The sequence below is a fragment of the Akebia trifoliata genome, chromosome 16 (genome assembly GCF_017979445.1).
Source record: "Akebia trifoliata isolate Shusen 1 chromosome 16, ASM1797944v1, whole genome shotgun sequence".
NCBI lineage: Eukaryota > Viridiplantae > Streptophyta > Magnoliopsida > Ranunculales > Lardizabalaceae > Akebia > Akebia trifoliata.
Window position 1 is genome coordinate 10760304 of NC_141390.1, and position 18733 is coordinate 10779036.

Genomic DNA, 18733 nt, shown 5'->3' on the forward strand with positions numbered 1-18733 from the left:
TGTAATGTGTTTTTCCTTGATAAAACTATATTTGATAATTGTCAGAAGCTTTATGTGGAATCAAGATGTTTATACCATCTCGAGATGGACTGGGTGTTTGTTACACTACAAAAAAAATTACCAAATAGGAACAGACGTCTAAAACGGCATTAAGCCGTTTTTATTTAAAAACAGTATTAAGCCGTTTTACATTCTAAAGCCGTTTTATTCGTAGTTTAAACGCCCCTATCGCCGTTTCATTTGATTGGAACGAACTCTCCCTCTCTCTCTCTTTCACAGCCGCTCCCTCTCGATCTCTCCTCTCCTGATCTCTCTCTCGATCGCTCTCTCAGTCGATCTCATCTCTCGATCAAACTCTCTCTCTCTCGATCTCTCTCAATCGCTATCTCGGTCGATCTCATCTCTCGATCTCTCTGTCTCAATCTCTCTGTCTAGATCTCATCTCTATCGATCTCTCTCTTAGTCGATCTCATCTCTCGATCTCATCTCTCGATTGAACTCTCTCTGTGGCTCGACCTCTCAATCTCTTCCCTCTTTAATTCGTTGGCTTCATATCTCTCTCTCTCTCTCACAGTCGGAGAACTCCAAAACCCCCAAAATCTGAAACTTCTCTATCTCTCTATCAGTCGGAGGAGAACTCCCCCAAAATCTGAAACATCTTTTTCGATCTCTCTTTGACAACATTTGGGATTATTCAAATTGAAAGGTATGTAATTTTATTATTCGGTCTGAATTTTATTTAATTTTTAAAGTCAGGTATATTTATTTTAATTCAGATTCTTCTTCGATCTGAATTTTATTTTAATTTTTGAAGAATTTCGTTATGTGTGGTTGGTACAATTCTATAGAAGACTTAGTATAGATCATAATCCATGATCCAACTTTTTGGAGACAACTTAGACCAGTGATCTTTGACTTTGAGGCATCCGAGCAAGATTTCCACTATGAATCAGCCATCCTAATGACTGGTCCAAAAAACTAGTCATCTTGTCCAAGAATTTGAAAAACTCAACCAAGTTGACCAGTATAGAACGGTTATATATTTAATTGATTTTTAAGAATTTAAATATTTGTGAACCATATGAAATGAGATTTTGTGATTTTAGCATCTAATATTAGTCTACATACTGTCAGAGTCATCTTGGTCTCGGTGGTTGCTGAGATGATTCAAAATACTGAGATTAAATGTTTGTCAGTTCATGTAAGAGTTCTGCTTGCTGTTATTGTGTTGTAACAACTTGATTGGGCATTGTAGATGACAAAGATCAAGGCAGTTCTTGACCAAGAAACCTGGGTTGCAGTTGATGTCCCTGATGAATTTCAAGCCATTGTATCTTTTCTAATCCCTTGATTCTAGTCTATCATTTGATTGTTTTAAATCGTTGTTATCTTTCTTGGTTTTGGATATTCGATAATTAATTTGCATAGCACATTTATAATTTTTGATACATCATAACTACTAGGATGATATGTTTGTACAAGCTAAATTTTGTCTAAACTTCACCCACTTTGTGTAGTTGTGCTGGATTGGCACCAGAAGGATCACGTTTTGATGCTTGTCAATATGATTCCAAGATAAGGGAATTGTGAGTTCTTTTGCAATCATTTGTTCTTTCTCCATTTTCTATTGAAGTATTGACTATGTTCGGATACTATTTTTAATATTTATTTTTGTTCTTATGGATTTTGCAAGAAAACCTCTTAAGAGGCATTTATGCCATGGGTTTGCAGACTCACGTTTGTGCATTTATGCCATGGGTTTGCAGACTCACGTATTGGTTCTTTCTCAAGGTCTAACTCTTTCACGGTCCTCCATTCCGATTAGTCTCTCTTTCACTAAGGATCAAGTTGAAGCCACTTGAGGTATTTCTTATGTCCATAAATGCTTAAAATATTTATATGCATGAGTTCCTCTTTAGATTTCTTACTGAAATCTTAGAACGGTCATAATATGATTCAAGGTTTGTTGTACATGCTAGGCCTTGAGGTATCAACGCTTCCGAGTCACTTGGCTTAAGTATGTACAAAATATTTATGTGCATATTTTTTTTGCCTTTAGGTAACTACTACAAGGTTCTTATACACACAGATTGATCTTTGGACATTTGGAAGTCTACCAAATCTGAAGGTGCACGTAATTTCTTCTATTGTATTGTTTGGTTTCTTTAATAGTAGTCAAATTAGATCTATGGATGCATAAAAGGAGTTAGTGTGTTCTACTTGATAAACCTTGTGTTAGTTCTCTGATGATTTTTATTGTACCAATGAGTTTCCTCCTACTCTTGATCAAAAGGAGTAAAGAATATGAAAGGTACCTCCAATATCAAGGCCACTTCCAAAACATGGCGCCTTTGTTTGGGTTACACTATGAACTAGCTCTGTATAAGGCTGTTAAGGGTCCAGTTTGCCATCTTGATAGGCAAGTATTCACTTTATTTTGTGTTTGTGTGTGTGTGAAGTCACTGATGTCTAGTTTAGTATTTTATAGTGTATCATGTTACAAAAAATCAAATCAAGGATATCAACTTGTCCCAAGATGATCGTGCATACTAAACTTTAGACCCAATTTGAGCTATATACTCCACAACAATATCTATCTACACACGATCCCGAGCATTAAAATAGCAATCTATTCTGATGGAATTCAGGCACAAGAACGAAGTTCTGGGCAAGGGATTTAGTCTATAAGGTTTAGGTTGTTAACTTTATCTCAGCTCTTTTGCAAGATTTATTGTTCAATGACTTTTTTTTTTCTTTCCTATCAGCGGAGTGTTTGATTTGTTTAATTGATTCTTATTTTAGGGATGATTTGCCAATTCTATCTTCACCGTTCTTCCCTTCTTACATGCAAGGAGGTCAAGGGCCGCCATCTATGGTACAAGAGCGCTTCCAGAGTATTGTTAGTTAGCTATTTCAGCATGTAAGATTTTCTTAATTTCTTTTGGATGAATCGTGAAATTCTTTTTAGTAGTTTTTTGGTCATTAATGGAGCTGAATTCTTAGAGAATAATACGTTGTGGAGGATTTATTACAGCTGGTAACATATTCTTGTATTCAGTGTAATTGGAAATGCTGAGAATATTAATAGTTCCATTTTTCATCTAACTTGCATCATCTACCCTTTTAGGTATAGCTATATTTGATACCATGAAGCATATTAGACCTGATGTTTCCACAGTGTGTGTTGGACTTGCAGCTAGGTACGAACATTCATTGTTATAGAAGATGTTCTTTTATTTTAGTGTGGTTTTACATCTCTTCATTCTTACCCCCATTAGAATACACCTTGTTTTGCAATAAAGAAAAAAAATGATAGTCTCGATACTAAAGAACATTATAAATTACATTGAATAGTTTTCGATGATCAACTAAGCTGAAAATTTGCTTATGAATTGTGTCATAAACAACACATTCTTACAAAACAGGGATTTTTAACTACTTGAATTATGATTCTGGTATGAAACAATACATGAGTGTCTTAGCCAAGATTTAATGGGGCAAACAAAAAAAATTAATAAAACTTTGACCTTCATCTTAGCTATAACCATAAATACATCAATTTCATTCAATATACATTGGCAAATATTGTGATACAAACCCATGTTACATTTGTCCTGACAAGTTCCTCTTTTTTTTCCCCTTTTGAAATGACACATTGCAGCGGATCAGCAAGAGAATTCCAAGAACAAGAGAAGAACTTCTTAAGATCAGCGGCATTGGCATGTAAGATTCAGGCTGGTTTGAATTATTGACATTCATTTCAGAAAGAATCTACTCTCTGGTCCCATCCCACCTGAACTTTTCAGCTCAAACATGGCTCTCATACATGTGTAAGTTACTTTGAAATGGCTTGCCGGATCCAATTGTTTGTTTTTAATGTGATTGGATTACCTTTCTCTACTTTGTGGCTTCTTTACCCTAATTGTTTCTCACGTTGTTTTTCCTTGAGGTCTATGTTAGAACCTGGAAATAACGTGGAAATCAACTATGTTGAGTATCCAAACAACCCAATTGAAATTCATTAGGAATTTCCTTCAAATTTCAAGTATAGTCAGACAAGAAAACTTCCAATGTCAGGAATTAGAATTTTCATGTCAAAAGTTCTAGAATTCCAATTGCATGTCCGCTTCCAAGTGGACGCTCATTAGCATCTTATTTTGCAGGGGAAGAGAACATACAAAGGAAAGTACATCTCAGACCACATTTTACTTAGTAGCATACCCAAAATCCAATCATTTGATTTATACAATTGAAGTTTCTTACTTTTTTATTGTTATAGTGTTGAAATGGAAAATGAAGCATGCAAGAGGGTAGCAACTATAAGGGTAAGGCTTGGTTTCTTTCTTTTTTTATGGGTTTAGATAGTTATACTTATTTGTTTCTTTGTTTCTGTTGTTTGGTCCAATTTTCTTTTTGAAAGTATCACTTTTTTTGTTGGGAAATTCAATTTTATGGACTCCATAGTGTATTCTTTTATTTTTAATTTTTCGTTGCTATTTGTAGTTGTTTTAATTGATAAACACCTCTTTGGGTTCTTGTTTTTTGTTTTCTGCTATGTAACAATGACACAAAAATGTGTGTTGGCGTCAACAAAGTTCACTGCAAACAAGTTTGTGCTTATTGTTTGGTGCAACCATATTTTATTCTCTCCTTAGTACTTTTTTGGTCCATCTACTTCAGTTTACTCATTTAAATTGTGATTCAGCTTGAGTTTAAGTTATGATTCAACCAAGTAGACTCAAGGTTTGCTTTTACTGCACTTACCCTTCTTTATCTTCAAGCTTTGGAATAATGTCTCCAATTGAAGCTATGAAACCCGAATCTCTAAGCTAGTTCTATTTCAGTTCTACACCTAAGAACAAAAAAGGTTCATGGACTGTAGAAGATAATACTTCAACTTATATTGTATGGTCATCTTAGACAACCAACCCAACAAATAAAACAATTTTTCATATAGTTGATGGATAGTTTTGAATATGCATTAATATGTAAATACTTGTCCATAAACGCAGTGTTTGGTTTGGAAGACAAACCAAAATACTTGTCCATAAAAAAGACATTTTTATGATGTTTAGGTCGATTGGAAAATGACAGAAATGAAAGAATTCTCCAAGTGGTGATCATTCTATCTAATATTTGTTTGAAAATCACTGTAAGTCTGGGATTGGCATGAATTGCTCTATGCCATAAATTTTGTGAATCAATCAGAGTGATAATTGAAGTCATTTTTTTCCCTCTCTTTTTCTTAACCTTGATTTCATATAAATCATAAGAGATATGTGAAGATCAAGTTTTGACTTGGATGTCTACTATACTTTTTAAAGAAACCAACTAAATTTCATTGTTCATGCAGGGACCGCATTGGGATTCTCATAGCTCAAACTTGCAATCTTCTTACCTCAATCACAATACATGCACTTTGGAACTCGGGTGTTATCTTGCTTCTAACATTTCTTCAGGTAAAACAATCAAATTTATTAATGGATTTAAATTTTCTTGATGTAAGCTACATCTGACTGTTGAACATTAGATGTTACTACAACAAAATAGTATAGACATACCTCATCATTTTTAATTGAATTCTTCCAAAATACTGTTATTAAAAGCAATTTTATGGCTCTACACCATTTAATTACCCAAGGCAATCAATTGTTTGCTAGTGTTTGAGCCCATGTACGGTGTTTGTTCATGCAGCTTCAAGGATATGACATCAAGAAATTGTTGCAGGCATCCTAAAGCAGGTTTGAATTTCTTCGTCCCACTAAAAACTGCAATGTTGGGAAGTTTGTGCAGTTTTCTTTATTATCTTTTCTTCTTAGTTGTTCTATTTAGTTTCATCCAAGTACATTGAACAAGGATGCTCACTAGCCCGTAGGAGTGGGAGCTAGGTGTGCCACGGGCTCTTATAATCTTATTTATATAATTTTGGGGGCCATCTACCAATGCTTATTATCAAATGATGGATGTCTCCATCATTGCAAGCTTTGGACAAACATAATCCTCAGTTGTAGTGATGAACAGGACAAAGATGGTCAGCTTATTGCATTTGTGAATAGCGGTATGGATAGGGTTTTCAAATTTATGTAACGTGTATTGTTTATGGAGTAGAGCTTGTCATCTACATTCAACTTTTCAACCTTTACTGATTGTTTGATCTCAACTGTAAAATTATTCAAACCATCTAATCAGTAGGTATCACGGTAGAGTATGGAATGGGTTGAATGGCATGCGACCATAGAATCTCATGTGTTACTTCTTGCGTGTAAGTGCATATGAATATGGCATATTAATAGAATGTGTAGGGATGTCAATAAATAGTATTTGGATCGGGGTGGACCGAGTACCAATCTATTTGATAATAATTGGATTGGATCAAATTCAATTATTCAATTGTATATTGATAATGAGAAAATAATACGGTTGCAACTTGGAATGGATGTATCTCATGGCTCGCTGAGCCAGTTTGACATTCCATCTATTGTTGTGGTAATGAACATTGGCTTGAATTAATTAAAAATTGAAAATTAATTTTTTTTTTAAAACAATTTAGATATCGGTTTATGACTACTTTAGATATCGGTATGTAACCGATGTCTAAAGTCTCAGACTTAAGACATCAATCTGTAAGACTGATGTCTTAGAATCCGATGTCTAAGGTGTTTTTTTATTAATGCTTTCAAATTTTGGAACGGTTTTCAGCCGTTCCAACTGTTGAGTTTTGGAACGGTTTGTAACCGTTCCAAATCCTTCGATCTAGAACGGCTTCTAGCCGTTTAATTACATTAACGACGCTTCGATTAGAGACGGTCAGCCAACCGTTTCAGATTGTCTTAGGAACGGTTATAAACCGTACCTAATTTACATTTTTGTTGTAGTGTTAGGTTTGTTGTGGGTGTTGGGTTTGGTAGGAGACACCATTTAGCATTCTTGAGGAAGTGTTGGAATAGTATCAAGGCAGGCTTTATGATATTATCAAGGAATTATTCAAGAAGGGACTCAAAAGATAATTGGTATAAACATCAAAAATGTGTAAGCATCAAAAGATAATTCGTATCACTTTTCATATTCTTATTCCTTTCTTGGAGTAGATTTTTTCATATTCAAATTCATAACAATGATTGGACATTTTCATGCATTTTTGGATGAAAAAAATACAACTTCTCCCTCCTAACACAAGAAAGGTTGATGCATTAAAATTCCTAATGCAGGGGCCGGGTGATTAGAGAAGGGTAGAACTATGAATATAAGAGGGGGGTAAGGAGCTTAACTGGGGTATGACTCACCTGAGAGTAGAGGAAAATATACACTCAACACCTCTCCTCACCTATAAGTGTGGAAAGATTTGAACCTGTGTCCTATACGAACCAATGCTTTGATACCATGTTAACCAACCAACTACTCCAAAAGACCGATCTGTTGGAGAGAGGGAGAACTATGAATATAATAGGGTCACGGGGCTTAACTGGGGTATGACTCATCCGAGAGTGGAGGAAAATATACACTCAACACTTAGGAGATCTTCTACACCAATAATTCAAGATTTTTATCAATCTAAACATATGACCTTGGAACCCTTGGTTAGAGGTTATTTGAAAAAATTTGTATTTTAACATAGGAAACATTACATTAAATGGTGTGCTTCTAGAAAGGTTCCTTTGATTTTTCTCAGTCCATGAATATTTTTTTCCTTCTTTATTTTTCTTTCGAGAGCTGATATTGGCACCCAAACTTTTACTTATTACACCTTAAGAGAATGTTGAGAATAAGTAAAAGTTGGTGTGCCAATAGAACCTCTTTTTTTAAAGTAGATTTTTATTTTTGAGTTTAACATTTTATATGAGCCTAATCAGAATTGTAAAGAACCATTGAAATTGTTCGAACTAGTGTTATAATGATTTGTAATGTTGAGATTATAATTTGAGCCAAAACTTTGGAATGATTAGAATTTACCTCTTTGTCTCTCGCTCTCCCCTCAAACACACAAACAAACAACCTATTAGGTACAAGAAGATAACTAGATAATAGTTTTCAAACCCGACCAGCATCTCGTTTAACACCCACCAATTAGTCCATGTTTCGGATCAGATCTAGCTCCGGATTTAAGGATTTAGGTTTGGAACAATTACACCTACGTACCAAAGAAAAGTATTTGTTTAGGTTCGACACTAATTCACTACAAAAAAATTTGCAAAATTGGAACATATGTTTAAAACGGCATTAAGTAGTTTTTATTATAAAAAAAAAGAACGGTATTAAACCGTTTTACATTTAAAAACCGTTTTATTCGTATTTTATACGATGCAATATCTGTTTCTTTTGTTGGAACGAAAGTCTGTCTATCTATCTCTCTTTCTCTCTCACAGCCACTCCCTCGATTGAACTCTCGATCTCGTTTCTCTCTCTCTCTCTCCCCTTTCTCCTCTCTGTCTATTGATCTCAGTCCCTCTATCAATCGAGCTCTCAATCTCAGTCTCTCTCTTAGTCACACTCTCAGTCTCTCCCTTGATCAATCTCTCGATCTCATCTCTCTTTCTCTCAGTCGCTCCTTCGATCGACCTCTCGACCTCATCTCTCTCGTTTAGTCGCTTCCTCGATTGAACTCTCAGTCTTTCTCTCAATCGCTCTCTCAGTCTCTCTCTCTCGATTGACCTCTCGATCTCATCTCTCTTGTTTAGTCGCTCCCTCTATCAAGCTCTCGGGCTAGGTACTCTCTCTAATCTCTCTTTTCTTTATATAGATTGTATTAGGGATTTGGATTGAAGATTTAGGTTTTTAAATGTGATTAAACACAGTTTTGTTAGTTCGATTATCTCACATTTCTGATTTATATTGGATTCAATCTTAAATCTCTTGACCTTATTTTGATGTTTCTTATTTTCTTTTAGTTGTTGGATGTGCTAAATTGAACATCTTTTGGGTTCATGTGATCGTTTGATACTTTTTTAAGAGTGCAGATGTGACAAATTTAGCAAGAGCCATGGATTATTCAATTTGTAACTCAAGATGTTCTCTCTGTTTTACTTTTCAAAACAGCACTTAGATTAAGGTAAGTTCTTATTTACCAAAAAATTGATGTAAAAGTTTGGTTTGTTTGGGTTGGGACTTATTTACCAAAAACTTTGGGAAACAACTCTATGTTGGAAATGAAAGCATCATCGATTGAACTACATTATGAATGGAAAAGGGAATGGGTGGAGATTCTAGAGCAAAACAGGCATGTTGGCATAGTTGGGCCACAATCGTATTTCTCGTCAAACACATTCCAAATACAGGTTGCACACTTTGGGCTTGCTAAACTAACAAATGAAACTCAAACCCATGTATCTACTCGTATTATGGGGACACTTGGGTAGGTTGCATATTATTTTTGGACATGTGTTTTGACATTTCTAGTTTTCACTTTGAGTTAGTCCCAAATGGTAAGTATATAAATGGCAACTACCATCATATAAGAATAATATCCAGATATGGGAGCACATGCAGGGAGCAGGACCAACCATTCAGTGTATCTCCACTAGAGATTCACAAAGATAAAAAAAAATCAATCTTATCAGATATTGGGAATGCCTAATCTATCACTTGATGATGATGGTGATGATGTTATTATTATTAACTCTATTGTTGAGCCTTAAATATCTCATATATTTCTTTGCCATTGTCAACTTATCTTACATACCCTATGTCCATTTCTGCAAAATGATATTACTGATGTTTTAGATCTTACATTTAGCATGGATGCTGATGAGGAGAAATTGATTTTGTATGAGAAGGCAGAGGTAAATGATTGCCATTAATCCCTTTAAATTTTTTTTTATTCTAATCAAAATTACTTGTAATCAAACTTTTGTCTGTTAATTTAATGCAAGTCACTGATTATAAATTGATTTCTGGTGGCCGAAATATTCATGTTACCGAGGAGAATAAGCATGAATATGTTGATCTTGTTGTGGAGCATCGGTTGACTACTGCTATTCGTCCCCAAATAAATGCATTTTTGGAAGGTTTCAACGAGTTGATTTCTCGGGATCTGATATCTATTTTCAACGATAATGAGTTGGAATTGTTGATTTGCAGGCTTCCAGATATCGATTGTTAGTTCCTTTAATCAATTCGACCAATTTAAGTACAGTACACCATAGTTCTGGGCTTTTATCAACTGTTAAAGCACTTGAAAATTTGGACCCATCATTCTTTCTACTGTTTGTATTTTAATTTTCAGTGGATGACATGAGAGCAAATACAGAGTATCCTGGATAAAGTGCCAATGCTCCTATTATCCAATGGTTTTGGGAGGTGGCTCGAGGTTTTAGCAAAGAGGATAAAGCTCGTCTCTTGCAATTTGTGACGAAAACCTCAAAGGTACCTGGTTTTATCACACAGTTTTATCTATTTTACTTCTTATGCTCTAAACTGAACATTTAGTAGCCTCCACAAATGCTACTTTTCGGGTTTATTTAGTTTCTGTGGGGGAAAATTCTTGAGCATAGACACGTGGCTCGAATAAGGGCCAGGATTAATGATTTTGAGGTCGGGCGAACCACGACTCTTGCTCGGTTTATTAACCCCGACGAATGCGTGTATTCGCAGCTCGGAACTAAGCCATCAGCCGGTGAAGTGGTCCGGGCAACTGCCTCATAGGTCGGTAGGACAGATTTGACAGGTGTGCCAGTGATAGACTGTCAGTCCTGACAACCCACGTCATGTCAGACCAACTCCGATTTTTTTCAGAAGTGATAGGGCAGTTGCAACAACTCCTGCAGCTGACATGTCAGAGAGTAGGCTAACTACCCTAGGTCACCTCAAAGGGTGGCACAGAAAACGATCAAGTTGAACGCCTATATAAAGAAGAAAACTATGAGTAAAAGAGGTTCGAATTCTTCTTCTCTTAAAAATTACACTGATCGATTTGTCTAACTTGATCGTCGGAGTGGGATGATTTGTAGGTCCCCCGAGCTTAAAGAGGAGGAAAGTGTAGAGCGATTTCGTGCATCTACAATTTGGCGCCGTCCGTGGGAATCTTACAAGGAGAAAAACGACCAAGATGGGAAGAACTAGAGGCGAAAATCGTGGAGAACCATCAAACCCACTACCAGCAGACTCGCTCCCAAACGCACCAGACCCAATGCTTGCAATGTACAATTTACTCACGGAGATGAGAGAGGAAATGCGTAGGGGGTTAGAGAAACAAAATGATGAGATAGTGGAAATAAGAAGGGAAAATAAAGAGCTCAGGCAAAGGCTAGGTGAGCGTGCGGAGACCGAAGAAGGCCCAGGTGCAGAGCGGAGTAGCGATCATATTCGAGCGACAAGGACGGAGGCAGACTGGACCGAAGATTCAGCAGCAGTAAAAACCCAGCAAGGAAGCTCCGAAGTTAAAGAAACGATGACGAGGAAGGAAGTGGAGGAAATGCTTAGGAGAAGGGATGAGGAATTCGCCCGAGGAAAGGATCCCGCACAAAAGGTGAGGAATGCAATTCAGGAACTCAAAGGGACACCATTCTCGTCGGCGATAATGAAGTCAGAGCCACCCAGATCGTTCCATATGCCAAAGTTCGAAACTTATGATGGAACACGAGATCCTATGGATCATATACTGTAGTACAGAAGTCAGATGGTGTTGTACCAGAACGACGACCCATTGCTCTGTAAGCTATTTTCGTCGACCTTGAGGCTCGGGGCCATGATGTGGTTCCAAGCCTTACCAGCTGGAACAATAACAAATTTTTTCGAGCTAGAGGAGACGTTTGTTGGGCAGTTTGTTCACCTGCGGAGGAAGAAGGTCGGAGTTAATACTCTATTTAACCTTAGACAAGAGCCCGGGGAGAGTATTAGATCGTTCATAACTCGCTTTCGAACAAAAGCCCTCGATGTAGAAGGCATGGACGAGGCAACGGCCTGCGCGGCATATATCGTTGCGGTCATCCCGGGGACACGGTTGCATGAGTCCTTGATCAAGTCTGACCCTACTCGTCTAGAAGATTTGTATGCGAAGGTGGAAAAGTACATCCTGGTGGAAGAATCTGTGAAGGGCAGGAGACGAAGCACCCAGACAGTGGCCAACAGCGAAGGAGGAATAGATGCTGCAAAGGTACCGGCCCACCCTGGAGTGGAAGGAAGTAAGAAAAGGCGGAGAGATTCGAACGAGCAGTCATGGTAGAAGAGAGGCCGGACGTATACCCCGCTCAACGAAAAACTATCCGTGATACTGAGGCACATAAGGGGGGAGCCCGGTTTCGTTCAACCGCCACGGGGGTATAAGGGGAAACCCGGAAAACCATTCTGCGAATATCATGAGGCTGAGGATCACCCTACTGAGGACTGTTACAGGCTGCGCCATATCATCCAGGATATGATCGAAGCAAGGAAGCTCAAAGGTTATGTCTCCGTGGGAGGAAGAAGAAGAGGGGAGACCACCGAGAGAGCCGAACGAAAGCCCGAGCAAAGAAGGCCAACTAAAGGAGGGTGTCGAGAGACGGAAGAGCGCAGGATAGTTCACACCATCACAGGATTATTAGGGGCCGAGGTGCTGTCTAGGCGGGAGATTCGAGAGAAAGTAAAAAAGATCCGACATATAGTCGGGGTTAATAGTGTGGCATCAGGAGCACGGGCAGTTGGAACGACGAACCACGGAGCAGATCCCCGGGCAATCGTATTCACGGAGAGTGACCTAAGGGGGACGGCAGGGCCCCATCAGGACGCATTAGTAATCGCACTCCCAGTAGGAAACGTCGAGCTCCGTAGAATACTTGTGGATTCGGGAAGCGCGGTGGACATTCTCTTCCTAAGTGCGGCTAAGAGAATGGGGGTTTCAGAGACCCTGGAATCAACTCCGACCCTCGTCTATGGGTTCAATGGTGCTCCGAGCAGTCCGGTAGGAGAAATCACACTCCCGATCACTGCAGGGTCAAAAGTAGTAATGACAAGATTCGTGGTAATAGATGCGGATTCGGCCTACAACGCGATCCTGGGGCGAAGGTGGATACACGAGATGAGAGCGGTCCTGTCAACCTATCATCAAGTTATTCGTTTCCCGGGTAAGGAAGGAATAATGGAAATTAGGGGTGACCAGGAGATGGCGCAGAGGTGTTTTCACCTGGCCTTGAAGCAAGACCGAGGCCCCGAGGTCATTCCTCAGAAGAAGAGAAAGGCACCCCCAACTGGGAATGAAGCTTCGTAGCAATTAGAGAAGCAGCCACAGCAAGAGCAGCGGGTAACAGTTGAGGAAGTTGAAGCTGTGGACCTCGGCGGTGATGGAGGACAGCTAGTTAGTATCGGTACCATGATGTTGCAGGAGGAGAAGGCAGCACTGCTCCAACTTCTGAAGGCAAACAAGGACGTGTTCGCGTGGTCATTAGAGGACATGCCCGGAATAGACCCATCGGTGGCGTGTCATAGATTAAATGTCGATAAAAGCTTCCGACCTATTAGACAGAAGCCGAGGAGGCTGTCTCCGCGCCTTAGGCAGGGGGTAAATGAGGAAATCGAGAAACTTTTAAAAGTCGGGTTTATCAGGGAGGTAGAATACCCGGAATGGATAGCGAACATAGTGGCAGTACCGAAGAAGGATGGGAGGGTGAGAGTGTGCATTGACTTCACGAACCTGAATAAGGCGTGCCCAAAGGACAGTTTTCCGCTGCCAAGGATCGACAGGTTGGTCGAAGCCACTGCTGGTTATGAGAGAATGTCCTTTATGGACGGATACTTGGGGTATAACTAGATCCCCCTAGCAATGGAGGATCAGGAACGAACATCATTCGTCACCGAGCAAGGATTGTTTTGTTTTAAGGTTATGCCGTTCGGCTTTAGAAATGCTGGGGCAACCTACCAGAGACTCGTGACAAAAATGTTCGAAGGATTGATCGGGAAGATCGTGGAGGTATATATCGACGATTTATTGGTAAAAAGCAAGCGAGCAGGGGACCATCTGGCAGACCTCAAACAAACGTTTGATCGACTGAGGAGTTTCAAAATGAAGTTGAATCCGAAGAAGTGTGTCTTCGCCGTCTCCTCTTGGAAGTTCCTCGGGCACATTATCACCAGGAGAGGCATCGAGGCAAACCCAGACCAGATCAGGGCGTTGGTAGAAATGCCGAGCCCCGCTAACCAGAAGCAGGTGCAGAAGTTGGCAGGGAGAATAGCTGCGCTGAATAGGTTTATCTCCAGGGTATCCGATCGATGCCGCCCGCTCTTCACTTTGTTGCAGAAGGAGAAGAATTTCGCCTGGGGTGTGGAATGTGAGGCAGCGTTCAACGATCTGAAGAGGTATTTAGGGCAGCCGCCGATCCTCAGTTCCCCGGAAGAGGGAGAGGAGTTGGGAATTTACCTGGCAACTAGTTCGTCATCAGTGAGCTCGGTTCTCTTTAAAGTCGATATGGGGCGGGAATATCCTATCTATTACGTCAACAAAACTTTGGGCGTATCGGAGGTTAAGTACACCAAGACGGAGAAGGTAGGATTGTCGCTCGTTTACTCGACGCACAAGCTCAGGCCTTACTTCCTTTTCCACCGCATCCGAGTTGTGACGGACACCCTGCTGAAAGAGATGATGCATAGATCCGAAAAGTCGAGGAGGATGGCGAGGTGGGCTGTAATCCTCGGAGAGTACGACTTACAATTTGAATCCCGGACAGCGATAAAGGGGCAGGTATTGGCAGATTTCCTTGCGGACTTCCCGGTTGAGGATCCGAACTGGGAAGAGTTGGAGAACGAGGACGAAGGGACGGAAGAAGTGGAGCTGTGGGACAAGCAGGCAGGATGGAGAATTTTTGTCGATGGGTCATCAAACTACTCAGGCTCGGGGGTGGGAATAGTAATTGTAACGCCGAACAATGATAGATTGGAAAAGGTAATCAAACTCGGGTATGAGGCATCAAATAATGAAGTTGAGTACGAGGCAGTTATCCACGGGCTGAGAATGGCAAGTGAGTTGAAAATTGGCCGGGTAAAGCTATGTACCGATTTCCAACTTATAGCGAACCAGTGCAACGAAAAATTTGAAGCAAAGGACGAACGCATGGCGAGATACCTGATCTCAGTTAAGTGGGAGATTAAGAAGTTCGACCAAGTGGAGATATGTCAGATACCAAGGGATGAGAACAGGCATGCAGATTCGTTGGCTTACATTGCCTCAATGCTAGGAGAGACGGAAGGACGATCTCTACCGGTGGAATACCTGCCTAATGCAAGTATCGAACACGAAGAAAGGGAATGCGCACAGGCTGGAGGGACCTCAGGATGGATAGAAGAGTTCACGAGGTATCTCCACTCAAAGGTTCTGCCAGCAGACAAGGGGGAAGCCAGAAAATTGCTTCGGCAGGTCGGCAAATGATGAGACTATCGTTGTTCTTCTCACCGGAGTTAATAATAATCTTAGTTTTACCTTACTTGTGGGGCAAGTAGGGGATCGAACCCAAGAGAAAGGAGGAATAGAGCTAAGCTAAGAAGATAAAATTCAAATTAACTAAAAGAAATTAAAACTGTTTTTCTTTGTATTTTTGAACTTATAAGAAGATGTAAAATTGCTAGAAAATAAACTAAAGTAAATGAAATTAAAAGCAAGTAAACTTATGAATTAAAACACCATTGGAGGTGGATCTACCTAAAACATGTTAATGAGCAATTTCTAGTCTCTAGCCTTTTTATAACTCAATCATAAGGGCTTGGTGTTAGCTCCTTAGATCAGAAAGTTTTGCAATTAAATTGAAATAAAGGAACAAAAACAAAGTAGAATTTCTTGAGAACTTCTTACTACAAATTATCTAATTTAAGCATACTTTATCTTGATCTAATCTAAGCATAAAGTATCTATATTAAGAATAAAATGTGCAAGAAACTTAAAGAGAATTCATAAGCATTTTAAATAAAAGAAAGGCATAAAATTAGAAATAACACAAGAACTTGCTCTAGGCTTTTCCACTCTCCAATGGAGGGGAACTTAGCCTAATGTCATTGCAAGAGAGGGAAGACAAGAGATGAAAGAACTTTTCTTCATTTCATGGAGAAAATTACAACTTCTTCTTCTTCTACTTCTTACAAGACTAGTTAACCAAAAGAAAATAACTAGAAAATGAAAATATAAAAAATAAGAGAATAGGCAAAGAGCCTTAGATTAAAGGAGTCTTGGATAAGAGAACCAAGATGAGACCCTTTCTCTAGAAATGAAGGCTCTATTTATAGAGAAAAATGTGTGTAGAAGAGTCTAAAAGTAGCCTCCACTTTTCTTTGCACAAAAAGACAAAAGAGGAGAATATGAGTTAAGGATTAGGGCATTCCAAAGGATTAGGGCATTCCAAAGTGTTAGGGCATTCCAAAGTGGGCCCAAATGCTTTTGCCTTGAGATTTTGATTCCAAATTGTTGATTTTCTGCACAAGAAACACACGTAATTAGATTTATCTAGTAAATGAATTTATTTATATATAATTAAGCCTAATTAACATGCAACGTGGTGGTTTGAGGCTTATCATGATTATTATCTTAATATAGGGAAATAGGTACAAAAATCAAGATAAATATCCAGAAAATGTGCGTATAATTGAGTGTTTGGAGACACTCATCAGCAAATATACTCTCGTTAGGGACAAACTGTATAGGATGTCCTTCGGGGGACCATTTCTCAGATGCCTTACTAAGGAAGAGTCCGAGCTCGTAATGGCGGAAATCCACGAGGGAATCTGCGGCAATCATTCGGGAGGACGGTCGCTCGCCAATAAGGTTATCAATCAGGGCTACTTCTGGCCAAGGATGCAGGAAGACTGTAAGAGGTATGTGAGGACCTGTGATCAATGCCAAAAATATGCTCCCATGCATCTGCAGCCAGCCAGTGAACTCCATCCTATGAAATCACCCTGGCCGTTCTCGATATGGAGAATGGACATTGTGGGACTTCTACCTCGGGGAAAGGGGGGCAAGCTATTCATCCTAGTAGCTACAGATTATTTTACTAAATGGGTGGAAGCTGTTCCCCTTACACGGATTCGGGAGGAAGAAGTTATCAAATTCACATGGGAGCACATCATAACGCGATTCAGGATCCCTTATGCGTTGATCTCTGACAATGGAACTCAGGTTAAGGGCAACCGCGTGCAATCGTACTTCAAGGAATACGGAATCCGTTCTCTGCAATCGTCGCCAAGATATCCACAAGGAAATGGCCAAGCTGAAGCATCGAACAAGACAATCCTCGCGAACTTGAAAAAGAAGCTGGCGGAACATAAGGGAAGATGGGTAGACGAGCTACACAGCGTCCTATGGGCGTATCGAATCACGGTAAGAAGGGCGACAGGTTTCACTCCTTTCGCGCTAGCCTATGGTACGGAAGCTGTTATTCCAACCGAGATACAGGTTCCTACTACGAGGACACAAGTGGCAGAGACGGAGGTCAATGATGAAATGATGGCTCGGAATTTGGATTGGTTGGATGAAACACGGGAAAGAGTCATAGAGAGATTGGCACGGTACCAGCAGGTGTTGAAGAGGTCTTATGACCGGAAGGTACGTCGTAGGGAATTCAGAGTCGACGATATGGTGTTACGAAAAGTATTTTCTAATACCAAGGAAATTAATAGTGGGAAGCTCGGCTGTAACTGGGAAGGACCGTATATTGTGCGAAAAGTCGGGGAAACCGGCGCTTACTACTTGGAGACTTCGACTGGGGATGAAATTCAATCACCGTGGAATGTATTCAATTTAAAGAAATATTATCAATAAAGTCATCTTTGCTCCACAGCCCTGCTACCTAAGGAAAAGCCTTGGTCCCACCACGGGAACCAAGCCCAACTGAGGAGTTGGTTTGGAGGGAAAGCCTTGGTCCCACCATGGGGACCAAGCCCAACTGAGGAGTTGGTTTGGAGGGAAAGCCTTGGTCCCACCACGGGGACCAAACCCAACTGAGGAGTTGGTTTGAAGGAAAAGCCTCGGCCCCTCCATAGGAGCGAAGCCCAACTAAGGAGTTGGTCTAAGGAAAAGCCTCGGCCCCTCCATAGAGCCGAGCCCAACTGAGGAGTTGGTTTGAAGGAAAAGCCTTGGTCCCACCCCGGGAACCAAGCCTAACTGAGGAGTTGGTCTAAGGAAAAGCCTCAGCCCCTCCATAGGAGTCGAGCCAAACTGAGGAATTGGTTTGAAGGAAAAGCCTTGGTTCCACCCCGGGAACCAAGCCCAACTGAGGAGTTGGTCTAAGGAAAAGCCTCGGCCCCTCCATAGGAGCCGAGCCCAGCTGAGGAGTTGGTTTGAAGGAAAAGCCTTGGTCCCACCACGGGGACCAAGCCCAGCTAAGGAGTTGGTCTAAGGAAAAACCTCGGCTCTCCATAGGAGCCGAGCCCAACTGAGGAGTTGGTCCAATGACGAAGCCTCGACTCCTCAACAAATAGCCAAGCCTAGCTGAGGAGTTCGTCTGGAACTAAAAACTTGGTCCGAAATAAGGAGTCTGATTTAGAGTCAGAATCCCGGATCTTCGCTGGCATCAAGCCCATGCCAAAATGCCACGATCAAGAAACGACCTCTGTCTTGGGCAGATGATGAGCCTAAGGAGCTAGGTATAGTTAATTATTTCGTTTGTTTCTTAAGCAATAAACCTCAACATGACAAACAGAAAAGAGAATGCAAAAAAAGCAAAGGACACAAGAATTTCAGAAAAATATCTATTTATATATATTTTCGTTGATTACATATGGGATTACAAAAATGGGTCACAAAAAAGAGGTAAAGGAAAAATCTATACATCTGCTTCGATAATAA

The 18733-nt window shown here is 40.1% G+C and overlaps 3 protein-coding genes and 1 long non-coding RNA gene across 23 annotated transcripts in view; all 4 read left to right on the top strand.

Annotated features, from left to right (window-relative positions):
* Positions 1 to 234: 234 nt before the first annotated feature.
* On the top strand, positions 235 to 6140 carry LOC147382554 (uncharacterized). 15 transcript variants are annotated; one of them, XR_015173589.1, is made up of 12 exons: positions 237 to 706; positions 1256 to 1330; positions 1518 to 1586; positions 1767 to 1863; positions 2060 to 2695; positions 2803 to 2920; positions 3128 to 3200; positions 3662 to 3830; positions 4280 to 4325; positions 5354 to 5459; positions 5695 to 5741; positions 5820 to 6140. It is a non-coding gene; the product is annotated as an uncharacterized LOC147382554 (long non-coding RNA). The 15 variants fall into 15 exon arrangements; XR_015173591.1 differs by having other exon boundaries at positions 239 to 706; positions 2060 to 2128; positions 2649 to 2689; positions 5695 to 6140; XR_015173586.1 differs by having other exon boundaries at positions 240 to 706; positions 2060 to 2128; positions 2649 to 2695; positions 5695 to 6140.
* A 2097-nt stretch (positions 6141 to 8237) lies between these two features.
* LOC147382555 (putative E3 ubiquitin-protein ligase hulA) overlaps positions 8238 to 18733 on the top strand; it is a 43851-nt gene continuing 33355 nt past the window's right edge. The window contains exons 1-5 of one of the 6 annotated variants that reach the window (XM_086429131.1): positions 8238 to 8704; positions 8948 to 9046; positions 9718 to 9776; positions 9866 to 10091; positions 10220 to 10359. In XM_086429131.1, coding sequence (XP_086285257.1) covers positions 9732 to 9776; positions 9866 to 10091; positions 10220 to 10257 — 309 coding nt within the window. In that variant the 5' untranslated portion in view covers positions 8238 to 8704; positions 8948 to 9046; positions 9718 to 9731 and the 3' untranslated portion in view covers positions 10258 to 10359. The remainder of the gene's footprint in view (positions 8705 to 8947; positions 9047 to 9717; positions 9777 to 9865; positions 10092 to 10219; positions 10360 to 18733) is intronic. The other 5 variants (XM_086429132.1, XM_086429134.1, XM_086429130.1 and 2 more) reach the window with 5 other exon arrangements.
* LOC147382556 (uncharacterized) lies at positions 11612 to 12157 on the top strand. The gene has a single exon (XM_086427185.1). It carries the CDS (start codon positions 11612 to 11614, stop codon positions 12155 to 12157), a length of 546 nt encoding a protein of 181 aa, XP_086283311.1.
* Positions 12350 to 13177, top strand: LOC147382557 (uncharacterized). The gene has a single exon (XM_086427187.1). The coding sequence runs from the start codon at positions 12350 to 12352 to the stop codon at positions 13175 to 13177; it is 828 nt and encodes a 275-aa protein (XP_086283313.1).

Coding starts and splice junctions, on each gene's coding strand:
- LOC147382556 (XM_086427185.1), top strand. CDS start 11,612: ATGGTGTTGTACCAGAACGACGACCCATTGCTCTGTAAGCTATTTTCG.
- LOC147382557 (XM_086427187.1), top strand. CDS start 12,350: ATGATCGAAGCAAGGAAGCTCAAAGGTTATGTCTCCGTGGGAGGAAGA.